Here is a 15,429-nt window from a genome sequence, read left to right on the forward strand (position 1 = left end):
ATGCTCTCAAGAAAGCGCTCCAGTAGCAGTGTCGTTCCAGCCAATGGGCCACGCCGTCTGGTACAGAGTTCGAGCTGCTGAAGTTCCTGCTGGTTCTGAAGTTAGCGGCCTTTCCCTCTTAGTAAAAAAAAACAGTCTTTACTCCTTAGGAAGACCAAAGCCTGGAAAAGCACAAGGCCCACAAGCCAGGCGAAGAAGCAACACCCGCCACACTTGCCTAGCGTGTACTCAGAAAAAAAAAAAAAAAAAAAAAAAAAAATTACGTCTCTTCCCAGCAGGCTCCGGGAGTCACCGCGAGATTTCATCAATTCTCGCGACATTTATCGGCAGCCATCTTCTTGGGGGTGCTGGGAGCCGGGAAGACCCCCCGAATCGTTTCCATTCAGCTGCCCTTCGTTTTCGCTTTCTTCACTTTTTCCTCTCCTGCGTTGCCAGCAAGCACCTGGTTTCAGGGCTGAGGGCAAGCCCGTGTCTAGGCGCGTGTCGCGCTCTGGTCCAGGGAGATTCGCTGGGGTGGAGGGAAGGGGGAGGGCCTGGGCAAACCGTTGCTGCCTCAGCCGGGGCCGGGGTCCGGGGAGGGGGAGCTCTTGGCACCCCGTGGACTCGCGGCCTACGGCGGTCCCCGCGAAGCTGTTCGCCGATCCGGGCTCGCGGGAACCTGCCACCGGCGCCTCCCACCGCGGCCCACGCGGGCGGCGCGCGGAGTAGGGGGCGGGGGCAGCGGCGGCTGTAGCGGCCGCGACCTGGGCGGGCGGAGGAGTGTGACGGGCCTCGGGGCCGCTGTGGATGGTTTCTAAAATGATCATTGAAAACTTCGAGGCACTCAAGTCCTGGCTCAGCAAGACTCTCGAGCCCATGTGAGTATTCGGGAGCTGTTTTACTTGCAGGGATGGAAGGGGGAGATAGGTGGACTCCCAGTTGCCCCAAGAGCCTGCTGTGGAGGCCGAAGCGGTGAACTGAGGTCCCGGGCTCTGTGTTTTCGCCTCCTCCGCCACCGTCGTTCCTTCGTTCCCAGGTTCAGAATACGCCTGGGAGCCTGAGCTGATCTTTACCTCATCGCTGAGTTGGTTCTTAAACCGATGACTCTTCTCTCGTTTTCCCGTTATTTGTAGACCGACCCCAGCGTAAACACACAACTCGTTATTTGCCGAGGGCCCCCAGGTCGGTTTCTTTTGGCGAACTCGAGCATAATCCCGCCCCCCCCACCCCTTTTTTTTAAATGAAGTGAACAGCTCTCTAGGGATTTAGAACAGTTCTCGCCCAGCCCATTCACGTTTTACCTAAATACCGTCTCTGAAAGAAAGGCCGTGTCTACCATGTGCTGTCTGGCTCTTAACTGATTGAAAATGTAACAGGTGCTAAGGTGCCCAGCAAAATTCCCCTTTCTCATCTCTGCACGTTTGGTCGCTTGGAGGAATAAAATGCAGTTTGGCAGTTTTAAGTAGAATCCTTTAAGTGCACTGTGTGTGTGTGTGTGTGTGTGTGTGTGTTGGGGAGGGGGGTTCGCAGTGCTGAAATGTCTTAGATTGGAAAAATTGAGTTTAAGGATTTATCTTTTAATACGTAAAAAATATATCAAGAGCCAAGTGTTTTGATCAAAATTGGCTGATTTACAATAAACAATTTAAAATGCAATGCGTACTATCCACTTATTTAATAGATGTATTAAACGTCTTCTATGTACTGTGGGAGGCATTGGGGCTAAAGTTTTTAAATTCCAAAATCGACAAGGCATAATAGAAAAGTAAATGAGCAAACTTCGGGTAGTAAGAGTCGTGACTGTAATACTAGAGGACCATGTAAAATAGTGATAACAAGGCCTCTCAGAGGAGGCGACAGCGGAGCAACACCTGAGGAGGAGAAGGAACTGTGTAAAAGTCTGGAAAGAGAACGTTCCTTCCAGAAGGAATGACAAGTGCAAAGGCCCTGTAGCGGAAATGACCATGGTTCGATGGGGAAGAGAAAGGCTGTTGTGGCTGCAGGGAATCTTGTGAAGGGGGAACAAAAGGAAAGTTGTGAAGTTGGAGAAGTAGGAAGGGGACAAATCATGTAGGATCTTCTAGGCTATAGTCAAGAGCTAAGATTTTACTTAAAATCGAATAGGAAGACATTAGATGATTTAAAGCAGACAGAGATTGATTTTGTTTTAACTGCCTACTTTGTGGAGATTATAGGGTCAAGAATAGAAATAAGGGGACCATGCTGAAGGAAGTTGTAGGCCAAGCTGTAGATAGTTTGCTTTAGAGTGAGAGTGGAGACAAATACGTTTAATAGATATGTTAAATAGATCTGGTGGGACTTGCTGATGGATTGGATGTGGGAGATAAGGGAAAGGAAAGGAAAATAAAGGGTGACTGATGACTAAGAAGTTAATCTAAGCAGCTGAATGTGTGTTGGTTGAGGAGGCTTGGAGAGAACAGTTTGAGGGGAGATGGGTGGTTGATTTTAACTGTTAAGTAGAAAGTGTTTGTTACACATCTAAGTGTGATGTGAAATTGGTAGTTGGGTATGAGTCTAGAACTCAGGCCAGGAGTGGAGATACTTGGAGTTATGCAGGTAGTATTTAAAGTCACGAGACTGGGAAGTTTCTGAGGAACAATGTGTAGATAGGGAAAAGAAGAGAGTCCAGGTCTGAGGTTGGAAGAAAAGTGGGATGTATGTCACTAGTGAAGGAGATGTATGACAAAAGAGGAACGTTGTCAACTTGGTGGGATACTGCATAATGGATAAAATGGAGACAGAAGGGGCTCTTGTGTTGGCAAGGTAGAAGTCACTGGTGAACTTGTTGAAAAGTTCACTGGGGTAGGATGGTGCAGACAGAAGCCCTGTTTCAATGGGTTGGAGAGAGTGGGCAGCAGTAGAGTATAGTGGTTGAGACCGAGAACCGTGGAGCCAGAGTGGCTGCCTTTGAATTCTGCCTCCGCCACTTACCTTCTGTATGATATTGGGTAAGTAACTTAGCTCAGTACCTCTGCTTCCTCCTGTCTGAGAGGGGGAAAATAATGAATATGTATTAAGAAAATCTTTGAACCCTGTCTGGTTTGTAATTAGCACTAAGTAAATGTTAGGTGAACGGAAAACTTAGAATGTTTTGTGTTAAAATAGCGTTCCCTTGTATAAGCTTTCAGTTCTCAAATTACTTAGTTTTATTACCATTTTTTCTTCTTATTGAAGAGAGGATTATTTATAGCTGATTAGTGTGCTTGTAATTTTTTTTTGTAGTTTTGATAAAGCATATTCAGGTATCATATAGCATGCTTAGATGACTGTAGCCCTGCAGTCTTTACTGCTGGAATAAGATACTACTTGTAGAACCTAGACAGTGGGAGGAGCTGGGATTGGTCCTTTTTATACTGCTGTGTTAAAATTGAACCCTTATCCAAGTTCCTGTCCCTTTAACTGCACTTCAGGTGAATTCTTTTAGATGACTTTTAAAGCTGATTCCAGTTATTTAAGACCTGTGGTTTCTAACCTTGGTTTTGTGAAACTTTAAGATGTGTTTGTTATCTAAAGAGATTTTTTTTTTTTTTTTTTTTTTTTGGCCAAATAGCACCTATTTGAGGCAGGACCATAGGAAGATATTGAAATTTGTATAGAACTTTTTACCTATTTGCGCTAGTGAAGTATCTCATGGTTTTGGACTTGCCTTGTAGTTTAAATGTATTAATTCAGCAAATGTTTATTGAGCACTTAATTGACTCTGTGCTAAGCAGTGTGTTAAGATATTGGTGAAACTGTAGGAAACATGACATGAAATGACCATCTTCATATCATTTACCAGGGAAGACAGATGTTAAACAAGTAACTATGAGACTAGTGAGCATGATGAATCCAGAACACTGAAAATATATGTCTGGAATATCTGGAAAGACTTCTGTTGCCTGACAGTATTTCATCTCAACCAGGAAGGATGAGGAGTAGTTTGTTGGGGCAAAAGGATGGGAATGGAGAGTTGTAACAGCAAGGTTTTTGAGGGCAGATCGTATGAAGACCCTAAAATGAAGGAAGGAAAGGTGAAAAAAAGAGCCAGGGGAGGCATAGCCGCAGATAGCTCCTGAGACAGGAGCCAGATTGCATGAGACTGTTGAGTCATGTCAAGGTTTCGGGATGTCATTGAAGGATAGTGGGAAGCCAGTGAAGGGTTTTCGGGGAGGAGAGTTTTCAGATGGACATTTGGGGGGCATGGGGTGGGGAGTCAACCTGGTTGTAGTTTCAACATGAAATAAAAGTTGGTAAATCTGTATTTTATTTGATTATAAGGTCTGTAAGTGTATCAGGATTCCAGGTTTTCTTTTTCATACTTTATTGAAAATGTACGTGTTAAAATTATCATCTTGAAATACTTGATGTTTTTGTTCTCCAAAACATTTGCTTAGTCATACATGCTTATAATAAAATAAAATAGATATTTGTCTTTCCTGTATCATTGATTTCTTTTTCATAATGTTAAGCTCTCTTTTGACGTTTGTTTTTTAAACAAAAGTTTTCTGCTGTATTTTAAAACTTTGTGAATTTACATATCACTAAATGTGATTTAATAAAATCATGGATTATTTTCAGTTTAAGGGAAACCTCAAGATCTAATCAAACCCCTTAGTTTTTCAGAAAATACAATTGAGAGATAGACTTAATGATGTGCCCAGGTTTTGCTGAGCTTAGTAGTGAGGAACAGAATGCCTCATTTTATGCTGCTACTAGGTTGTGCTGTGGAGGTAGCGTTGTGCAGTGGAAAGAAAACATTTTTGTGTCCACATAGACCAGTGTTCAGATCTCTCAGCTCTGCCACTTACTAAGTGAACAGGCAAGTGAACCTCCCTTTTCCTTGTTAGGATGATAGGGAGAATTATACCTGTTTCTGTAGGTGAAAGAATTAAATGAGACATATTTTTAAGATCCCAGCCCCTTCCCCCCCACTCTCAGGATACATATATATATATGTTAGCAGTGAAAAAAGCATTTACCCAAAGGGAATGTTCTGAAATACAGAGGGTACCTGCTGTGCAACCTGGGGAGCTCTCTCACAGGCAGGCATTATTTCAGTCTGCTTAGATTTCTTTCACTTATTTTGACCTTTTCTTCCTCTTTTATCTCTAACCAAAATTTTAACTTAAAGTTTAAGACAGATATAGTATTTAATGCCTAACACTTTAGCAACAGTTACCAGGGAAAAGCATATTAAATAAGTTATCTGCTCTCAAGTCCAAGGTATTTTAAAGCTATATTATCTACTGCCAACAACATAGAAAACAAGGGACCAGATTACAACAGCTGTGACAAGTCAAATAAGTTTGATAAGGTTCACAGATGCTACAGTAACAACTAAGATGTAAGGAACAACAGTTACACTGTATTGATGTTAAATACCAGTTTGATTAAACACAGGTTACATTGCTATTATTGCTACTGTTAACATTTGTATACATTGTTAAACCTTTGTATTATTACTTTCAAGTTCTATGAGGTAAATACTGTTACCTCCATTTTGCAAGTGATGACACCTGAGGTACTGAAGCATGAAGTTAAGATACTTGCCCAGAGTCACACATTTTATGTGACTGAACAGTGATTTAAACTCAAGTTTAACTCAAGATTTAAACTCTGGAGCCTTGGTCATAATTCACTACAACATAATGCAGTGTATCCTTTCCTGCTTCTCTATGTGTGTGCCTGTGTATGTGTACTTTTTTTTACTATTAGATTTTTGTAGTAGTAGCTGCTATTGTAAAGGAACAAGGAACAAAGTTCTTAGGCATTGTGGTTATCAGTGCTTTAGAGTCTTTTTTTTTTTTTTTTTCGAGTCTTTAGATTACAGAAACCTAGAGTTTTGTAGTTGTTTCTCCTTTACGCACACTTATTACTATACGTTTCTCACCACATTAAAATTTATTTATGTTTTTGTTTTAAAGGAAGAGCTGAAAGGTGGTCTTTTTATTTGTGAATTTTATTTACTCTCCTCCTCCTTCGATCTTTCATTTTTCTGCAGACCCTTTTGCGCATAGAGTCAGTCTCTCATTCCTTAAGCTCAGCAAAAAACAAAGAATTAAATCATACTTCTAGTCGTTTTCATGCTAGCTTTCTTTTCCTGTCACTGTTAAATCTTGAAATAGTAGTCAGCCTTTAATTTTTCACTTATTTGTCCCCAACCATTTACTTCTTAATGCCTTAAATAGTTTCTTTATACTCATGTTTAACTGAAATTATCTACCCCAGTGTTATCATTGAATTTGTTTATTAAATGTAAAGACTTATAGAAATTTTAGTTCTTTCACCTCTGTGTATGACATTAGACAGTGTTGATAGCTGCCTTTTTTTTCTTTATACTTCTCATGACTTAGATCCCTAATATTTTGGTTCTCTTTCTTCACAAAGCAGTTCTACCTCCTTAAGCTCTTTTTCCTGCCTTTGAATTGTATTTTTCTTTGTTCTGTTCCCATGACTCTTTTTCTTAATCATTACCACTCCTGACCCTTTATTCACATTCATTCCTATGGATGGTTTCTATTGTAATGTGTGCCAGTGGTTTTAAAAACTGTGTGTGTGTTATAGTTGCTTTGAAACTGATTAAAGACTCCCTTCCCCAGGATATTGCATATACATATTTGCATTTGAATTTTAGCGCTTTTTCAAGAGTACCTGTAAGCATTTATTTTTCTCATAGGTATGTCTAGGCTTAACTGCTTCAAAGTTTTATACTCTTAAACTCTGATTGCTAGCTCTGTGCCTGATCCTTTTCACCTGAAATTCAAACCGCTGTATGTTTCTGAAAATAAAATATTCACTTATTTCCATTTCATTTTTCCAAACTTTTGGGCTTGAAATTTTCTTTTTTTGGCTTCTTCTCCCTTCATTCCTTTCCCCCCATTCAGTTAATCATTGGGTTCTGTCTCTTTCTTTTAATAATTCTTACTAATGACAGTGGTCAGTAGGAAACCCTGCACTCCTTATCTAAACCATTGCAGTTTGTTTTCTAACAAACCTCCCTATCTCCAGTCTTCTCGTTTGGAGTTCTTCTGGCCTGGATACCCAGCTTGTTTATTGTGTTGTGTGATCAAAATCTTCAGCACTTCTAGATAATCAATTGCATACTTCTTAACTTGACTTTCAGAACTAGTGTCTGTTTCAAATTATCTTTCCAGTTTATATCTTCCTACTTTTTACGTAAGTCTTAATTTCAACAAAAGCTGAACTCTACATTCTGATTCTCTGTCACGTAGTTTATACTGTCCTTTCTCCCCTAACTTTATGTGGAAGGTAACATTCATTGAGTGCTTACTATTTGCTAATCTTTATGCATTCATTGTGTGTGAGCTGGGTTCTGTTATCCCAATTTTAAAGATGAAGAAATTGACTCTTAGGAAGTTTAATATACTTCATTCATAGCTAATAAATGATAAGAGACAGGATCAATGACAAGACATTTCTATTCCAGAGTTTTGCTGTGTATTGTGATGTAATGCCTTTCTCATTTTCTTCTATATGTGTTGAAATCAAAGGTCCATTGCAATTCCAGTTCATCCAGAAAGCCATTTATCTGTCCAGTTGAAATCAGTGATTCTTCCATGAGTCTCCTCTCCTAGTGCTAGTTTGCATAGTTTTCTGACACTCTTCATTTGCAGACTTGTTCAGTAGTTAATTCTTCTGTTTTTACTGTTATTAGAGTCTAAGGTCCTTGAAAATAAAACTCAAAATGTTAAGTGTTCTCCTGTATAGCACCCAGCACAATGCCTCGTGGGGGGTGTACACCTGGGTTTCAAATGTATTAGTTGAAATTTCTTTGTGCACCCATGATCTAAGGAGAGAGAAGAGGCATTTGTATAAAACTATTTTGAAGAAGCAGATATGTTAGCAGTTTGAAGATTTACTAATCTCTGGGTCTGTTTTTTTTTTTTTTTTAACCTTACAGCACTTTCAAATTAACTAAAGACTCTGTGATTTTTTTTTTTTTTTTTAAGGGGGAAAGGACACTGAGAAATATTAGCATTTACTCATTAAAGTATGTGAATGCTGCTGTGTGCAAGATTGCTTAGCTCCATAGAGCTGCACAAAAAATTATGTTAATTCTAGTCTGATGAATTTTATAGCTGGTAAAAGAGTTTCTGTAATTAATTATTGGCTAGAATATTTTTCATGACTTTCTTAGCACATTTTACTGCTGCAACCTTAGTTGACTTTTCCATCTGAGTGATGAACAGTTAAAATGCATTTAGCATTTTCTATTTTAGGAATTCCTTTTTTTTTGGCTTACAGTGCTTTAAAATGAATATTTTATATGCATAAATCCAGGTGTAGGGATAGTATTAGTAACAAAATGGAAAAAAATATATTCCAGTGTTTGATATGTTTGTGTTGAGAATGACTAAAACTTGAGCTAAGGGTAGGCTTTTAGGAATTTTTCTTCCTTCTGCTTCCTTAGTCCCAAGGAATGAGTGGATGGTAAATGCTTCCTTCTGGACTTATTCCTACCTACTACCTTCATACTACTTTGTTTCTGTGGAAAAATCTTTTTCAGTTTACAGGTGGTAACTTCTGAAATAGGTAAAAGTTTATTTTTAACTTGAGGTTATATTTAGTATTTTGTGTGTATGTAAAAGATGCAGTAAAGTTGGAGGTATGTTACTCATTGGTTCTTTCTGACATATTCTGCCTGTGTGTGTATTCAGTCACTTGTACAAAAGTATGTTATATATATTTTTCTTTCTCCTTTTTTCTATAATTGGAGGTCATTCAATATAATACATAAGAGACAACCCCCCTTTTTCAGGTTGCATAGTATTTTAATGTAATGGGTATACCATAATTTATTTAACCATCATTTATTGATTTGCTGAACAGATAGAACCATAGTGTATGTATTTATCATGTGTCAGTTTATAATTAACATAAACAGATTAGTTGCATAAGTTTTGACAGTTACATATACCTATGTAATCACCATATAAAACAGGATCTAGAACTTTCTCTGGAAAATTCTCTTGTGCCTCTTACTGAGTTTTTCTTTCTAATAAGACATCCACTCTAACTTTGGCATTATGAATATGACTGCTGTGAATATTCTTAATCAAGTTGTTGTGAAAATATTTTCTTTTGGGGGAGGGGTAAATACCTAAGGAGGGTATTTGCTAGGTCATAGGGTAGATGCATGTTTTCTATTATAAGAAACCTCAGAAATTGTTTCTAAAGTGGTTGAACTATTTCATATTTCACATTGCTACCTATGATTTGTGAGGGTTCCAATTGCTTCATATCCTCAGCATTACTTAGTATTGTTAAGTTTTTTTGTTGTTGTTCTTTTTAAATTTTTATAGTGAGCATAAAATGACATCTTACCTTTTTTTGGACTGACGGTTTAATTCTCTTTATGGTTTTAATTTGCATTTTCCTGATGAGTAATACTGTTGAGGACCTTTTCATGTGCTTATTGACTGTCACATCTTTTGTAAAGTGGCTGAAGTGAAGTGAAGTGAAAGTCTCTCAGTCATGTCCAACTCTTTGCGACCCCAGGACTGTATATGGTGGAGTCCATGGAATTCTCCAGTCCAGAATACTGGAGTGGGTAGCCTTTCCCTTCTCCAGGGGATCTTCCTAACTCAGGGATCAAACCCAGGTCTTCTGCATTGCAGGCGGATTCTTTACTAGCTGAGCCACAAGGGAAGCCCGTGGCTAAGTCTTGCTTATTTTTAAGATTGGGCTATCTTATTGCCAATTTCCAGGAGCTCTTTATTCATGTAGAATACATGTCCTACAGGTTTTTTTTTCCCTAATCTGTGACTTGTATACAGTGGTCCCTCCTTATCTGTGGTTTTGCTTTCTGTGGTTTCAGTTACCTGTGACGAGCTATGGTTTAAAAATATTAGATGGAAATTTTCAGAAATTAACAATTTATAAGTTTTAAATTGCACGCTCTTAGGAATAACATGATGAAATCTCGCATTGTCCTGCCCAAGATGTGAATCATTCCTTTGTCCAGCATCTCCCACCCGTTTGTCACTTAGTAACTGTCCTGGTTATCAGCTTTGCTCTCGAGATATTGCAGTGCTTGTGTTCAAGTAACTTATTTTGCTTAATTATGACTGCAGCACTCAAGATTAGTGACACTGGCAGTTTGAATATATCAAAGAGAAGCCATAAAATGCTTCCTTTAAACAAAAAGGTGGAAATTCTTAACTTAATAAGGAAAGAAAAAATTCAGTACTGAAGTTGCTGAGATTTATAGTAAGAATGAATCTTCTATCTCTGAAACTGTGAAAAAGGAGAAAAATTCTTTCTAGTTTTGCTGTCACACTTCAAAGTGCAAAAGTTTTGACAGCTGTGTGGTAAGCACCTAAGATGGAAAAGGCCTTCAATTTGTACAGTAATGTATTTTGAAAGAAGAGAGAAGGCAACACTACACACACATCAATTTTATTACAATATATTGTTATAATTATTCTATTTTATTATTGTTAATCTCTTACTGTGCCTAATTTATATCTAATTTGTTCATAGGTATGTGTGTATAAGTGGTGGGTAAAAAATCTGCCTGCAATGCAGGAGACGCACAGGAGACCTGGGTTCGATCCCTGGGAGGGGAAGATCCCCTGGAGAAGGAAATGGCAGCCACTCGGTATTCTTGGATTTCCCCGGTGGTGCTAGTGGTAAATAACCCACCTGCCAATGCAGGACACAGATGTGGGTTTGATTCCTGGGTCGGGAAGATCCTCTAGAGGAGGGCACGGCAACCCACTCCTGTGTTCCTGCCTGGAGAATCCCATGGACAGAGAAGCCTGGTGGGCTACAGTTCCTAGGGTCTCAGAGTTGTACACAACTGAAGCAACTTGGCACACACATCCCTGTGTGGGAAAACTTAGTGTGTAGTAGGGTGCGTCTGTGGTTTCAAGCGTCCACTGGGCGTCTTGAGATGTATTTCCACTGTGCATGAGGTGTGCGTGCAGTCACTGTGTCGTGTCCGACTCGCTGTGACCTCATGGACTGTAGCCCCCCAGGCTCCTCTGTCCATGGGATTTTCCAGGCAAGAATACTGGAGTGGGTTGCCATTTCCTTCTTCAGAAGTCTTCCCAAGCCAGGGATCGAACTCATGTCTCCTGCAGTGCAGGTGGGTTCGTTACTACTGAGCCACCTGGGAAGCCCTGTGGATAAGGGGGGACTACTATATAACAATGTCATTTTGTGGGCAGAAATTTTTTTTATTAAGTCCAGTTTATTTTTGTTTTATGGTTATGTCTAACAAGTCTTTATCTCCTCCAAGATCATAAAGACATTATATGTTCTAGAAATTTTCTGCCTCTTGGTAGCTTTAGGTCCGTTCATCTCAAATGAATTTTTTAAATAATACATATGGAGGCATTCAGACAAGCCACCTGTTCTTGGCCCTGTAATAATTGTTTCTCTGCTCCAAACTGACATTTAGGCTTGTTTGGCCTAACTGTGTGTCCATCAGGCACACAAACTTGTGTTTATTAACAGTTTTGGCAAGCCAGCCCAGTAGTCTGTTTCAGTGGCAGATTGACCCTGCCCAGGAGCAGCCTCTTCCCTGGGTCCCCAGCACCTGCCAGAGCTCATGTTGCTCTGGGGAACTCAGGAGGACTCTCCCTGACAGGGACTGGCTGCCCTGGCTCAAGGCTGTTTGGAGTCAATAAACGAAAAACCAGAAATGCGTATGGAATGAGGTAGGGCCAGTGGCTCTTTTTTTTGTTTTTTAGATAAGTATACTGTTAATTTTTCCATAAATGGTCCCTAAAAAAGACTTTCCTATTGGATGACTTGGCATGTCGTTTGATAATTAACTGTACTTAATTACTCTGTCTTGGTCCACTGATATTTGGCATGTTGGTTGATAATTAACTGTATATATGAGTCTATTTTTGGACTCTATCTTGGTCCAGTGATAGGTATTTATTCTGATGCTTATACCACACTGTCTAAATAACTTTATAATTATTGAAATCAGGTTATTAAATCCTCCTAGTTTGTCTTTTTGCAAAACTGAGTTTTGCTGGATTCATTTCCTTATAAAGGTGAGAGTCAGTGTTTCAGTTTCTACAAGAAGGCCTGTGTTGATTGTTGATAGGGATTGAGTTGAATGTAGAGATCAATTCTAGGAGAAAGAAGATCATTTTTCAAATTTTATTGTTATTTATATAAATATGATTGATATTTACATATTGACCTTGTATTCGGCAACTAAATACACTTATTATTTACAGTAGCTATTTTATAGATCCTTTGGAATTTATCAGTCATGTTATCTGTGATAGTTTTACTTTCTGAAAATTTTTAAAATTTTTCATTTCTTATTGTATAGGTTAGGAACAACACACAAGTTAAATTGAAGTGGCCTAAGAGTTGACATCCTTGTTTTGTCCAAGTCTTAGGGGAAAGAGACCTCGTGTTTCAGTATTAACTGATGTTAGTGCTAGACTTTTTTATAATTGCCTTTTACCAGATTGAAGAAATTCTCTTCTATCCTTAATTTGCAGAGTGATTTGTCATAAAAAGGTAAAGAATTGTCAAATTCTTTGTCTACATTTATTGAAATGATCATGTGCTTTTCTCTCTTTTTCTGTTAATAGTGTACATTACATGGATTGGTTTTCAAACGTTAAGCCAACCTTGCATTTCTAAGACATACCCTGCTTGGTCATGATGTAATTATTACCATTTTTATGCATATTACTGGATTTGATTTGCTAATATTTTGTTAAGTTTTGCTTCTGTTTATGAGGGCTGTGTGTATTTTATTTTTTCTTTAAAATGTTGATTTCACTGATGAAGCCATCTGAGAATGAAGATTTTGTTGTGAAATGGATCTTTTATTACAAAGTCAGTTTGTTTAATAGGTATAGATCTATTTAGGTATTCTGTTTCTTCTTGTGTCACTTTTAGTAATTTATATTTTTCAAGGATTTTTCTCTTAAGTTCCTAGATTTACTGACATAGTTTGCATTGTTGTCTTATTATTCATATAATGACTATAGAATCTGTTTTGATGCTTCCCCTCCTCTTTTAAAAATTATACCTTATTTTGGTAATATTACTTTTATTTTCTTGACCAATTTTGCTAATAGTTTATCAATTTTATTCATCTTTTACCAAGAATAGTATTAGCTTTGATTGTTTTCTATTTTAATATTGTATTTTTATCATTTCCTTTTTCTACTTAGAGTTTAATTTGCTGGCTTCTTTCTTCAGAGGAAAGCTTAGGTCATTGGTTTTATATTTTTCTTGTAGTTTCAAAAACTAGGGCCTGGAGGTAAAGCACAGGCAGGTATCCAGAATCTTGTTAATGCTGAGATTCCAGTTCTTATAAAAGGGAAGATCCTGCTAGTGATAAAAACTTTTTATTTTTTTAACCAGCTATGTTGGACTATTATGTATCAGGTACTTCAAAATGTTGGTCACTGAACATCATGGCCACAAACCTTTAAAAATTGCTTCCATTTTATATAATTTGAGGTCTTCCATGGGAGTTCTGAATTGATCCATCATGATGTGAAATTCACTATGTGATTCAAATGTAACAGTGCAAAATTGAATATAGAGGCATGCATAATCTTAGAAATCTAGAGGGGTTGTAATTTCAAATATTGTGCAATTAGATTAACCATAATGTAACAGTTAAAAAAAAAAATGATCCTGATCATGCCCTCAAAAACATTTGAAGTCAGTGGTGAACTGAATCAAACTAAGTTTTTTACAAAGCCCAAGCCATATCAGTTACAGAACAGTTGACTCCACTCTAGTGTCCTAGCAAAAGAAAGGACATGCCCTTTACTGAAGATAAATCTTATTGACTTCAGTCTCCACCTCATTGTGTTCTTTTGCACAAAATTTTCTGCTTAATACAGTAACAAGGAACACAAAATAGTAAGAAAGTAAGATTCACATGAGAAGGAATAGTCAATGAAGAGATACCTAGAGATGACTCAAGTATTAGAATTATTAGACAAAAACTTTATGATAAAAATGCTGAGGAATTTATTTAAGCATTTGGACAACATTCATAAAGATATGGGGAACTCAGTTAATACGCAGAAGCTATTCAGAAGAATTTAATAGAGAAATCTAGAAATGAAAAGTATAGCAGAAATAAGCAGACTGGACACCAAAGGAAAAAAAAAGCAGTGAACTTGAATGTAGGAAAATAGAAAATATCCAAATCAAAGGGACAAAAGTAATTTTAAAAGATATATCTGAGATCTGTAAGACAGTATCAAGCAGTCTAAAATATAAGTTACTGAAGTCCTGGAAAAAGGGAAGAAAAATGAAGCAGAAAAAATGTTTGAAGACATAACAACCGAGGACTTTCCAAAATGGGTGAAAGACATTAAAACATAAATCCAAATTGGCAAAATCAAGCAGGATAAAATATGTGTGTGTGCGTGTGTGCATGCGTGCACACACACACACAGCTGTGAGCATTTCATGGTCACACACAGCTGTGAGCATTTCATGGTCACACACTGCTCACCAAATAAAAAGACTTAAAAGTAGTCAAAGGGAGAAAAAAGACTCAAATAGTGCCTAATTGCTCATCATCATCGATGAGGGACCGTGGCAATAGTATTATAAAACAGTGAAGTATATAAACAGTCTACACTTACCAGCTAAAACCACAAGAGTAGTTGTGGAAGTAGGGAAGGAAAACTAGAAGAGGTCTGCCAGGGCACTCCCAGCTTTCAACTAGCAAAGTCTAGAAGAATAGGAGGTGCTGAGCAAACTCCTTTTAGGATTCCAGGTCTTCACAGAGAATTGGTTGGTTACCCTACAAAAAGAAAAGGGAAGGAGCAAGAAAACAACTGCTCTGCTTATATTCTCATCAATTTTCTGTTGCTTACTGGCAGTTTAAAAAAATTGATGTGGAAAAAGCATTTATAAAAATCTTCAGTTATATATAAAAAACTTTAAAAAATAAAAGAAGCTGTCAGTGTGACCCTTGTCATTTTTACATTATTTGATGATGGCTATAGTACTTTACATTTTGAAAAAAGTTTTTTTTATAATAACAGATTGTGAAAGAGATCTCATTTTGAAGACTTTCATAAATTTTGTGAAGTATTTCAAATATTTCAGTCTGTGAAGTATTTCAAGCACTTTTCTCAAATTGGATTGTGTTGAAGTTTTGAAACTTGTGAGTGCCCCAAATTGGAAGAGCAGTTCTGTGAGGAATCAGGACTATTTATTATGCTTAGGAAAAGGTTTTTGATTCCAGCTAGTCTTTGTTGGTTTCAAATTAAGAAGGAATGAATCATGCCATACTGAAGTGTATGGACATTTTGGGGACTAGCTTATAGGATACTGTGAGAGTTAATTAAAGTAATGGAGTAATTGGTCAGAACTTCTTTTAAGAATGAAATTATGATGTTTAGAGATTTGATTAAGTTGTAACATTTTGGAGACAAGAAAGACTAAATAGTTTTTTAGTCTAGTTTT

At 37.8% G+C, this 15,429-nt stretch overlaps 1 protein-coding gene across 16 annotated transcripts in view; it reads left to right on the plus strand.

Annotated features, from left to right (window-relative positions):
- Positions 1 to 305: 305 nt before the first annotated feature.
- The window catches only part of RBM26 (RNA binding motif protein 26), a 79,748-nt gene continuing 64,624 nt past the window's right edge, over positions 306 to 15,429 (plus strand). For 12 of the 16 annotated variants that reach the window (XM_043477378.1, XM_043477377.1, XM_043477380.1 and 9 more), the window contains exon 1: positions 357 to 857. In XM_043477378.1, coding sequence (XP_043333313.1) covers positions 787 to 857 — 71 coding nt within the window. In that variant the 5' untranslated portion in view covers positions 357 to 786. Of the gene's footprint in view, positions 858 to 15,429 lie in introns of all 16 variants that reach the window. The other 4 variants (XM_043477386.1, XM_043477387.1, XM_043477392.1 and 1 more) reach the window with 1 other exon arrangement.

This window comes from Cervus canadensis, chromosome 9, assembly GCF_019320065.1.
Source record: "Cervus canadensis isolate Bull #8, Minnesota chromosome 9, ASM1932006v1, whole genome shotgun sequence".
Classification (NCBI taxonomy): domain Eukaryota; kingdom Metazoa; phylum Chordata; class Mammalia; order Artiodactyla; family Cervidae; genus Cervus; species Cervus canadensis.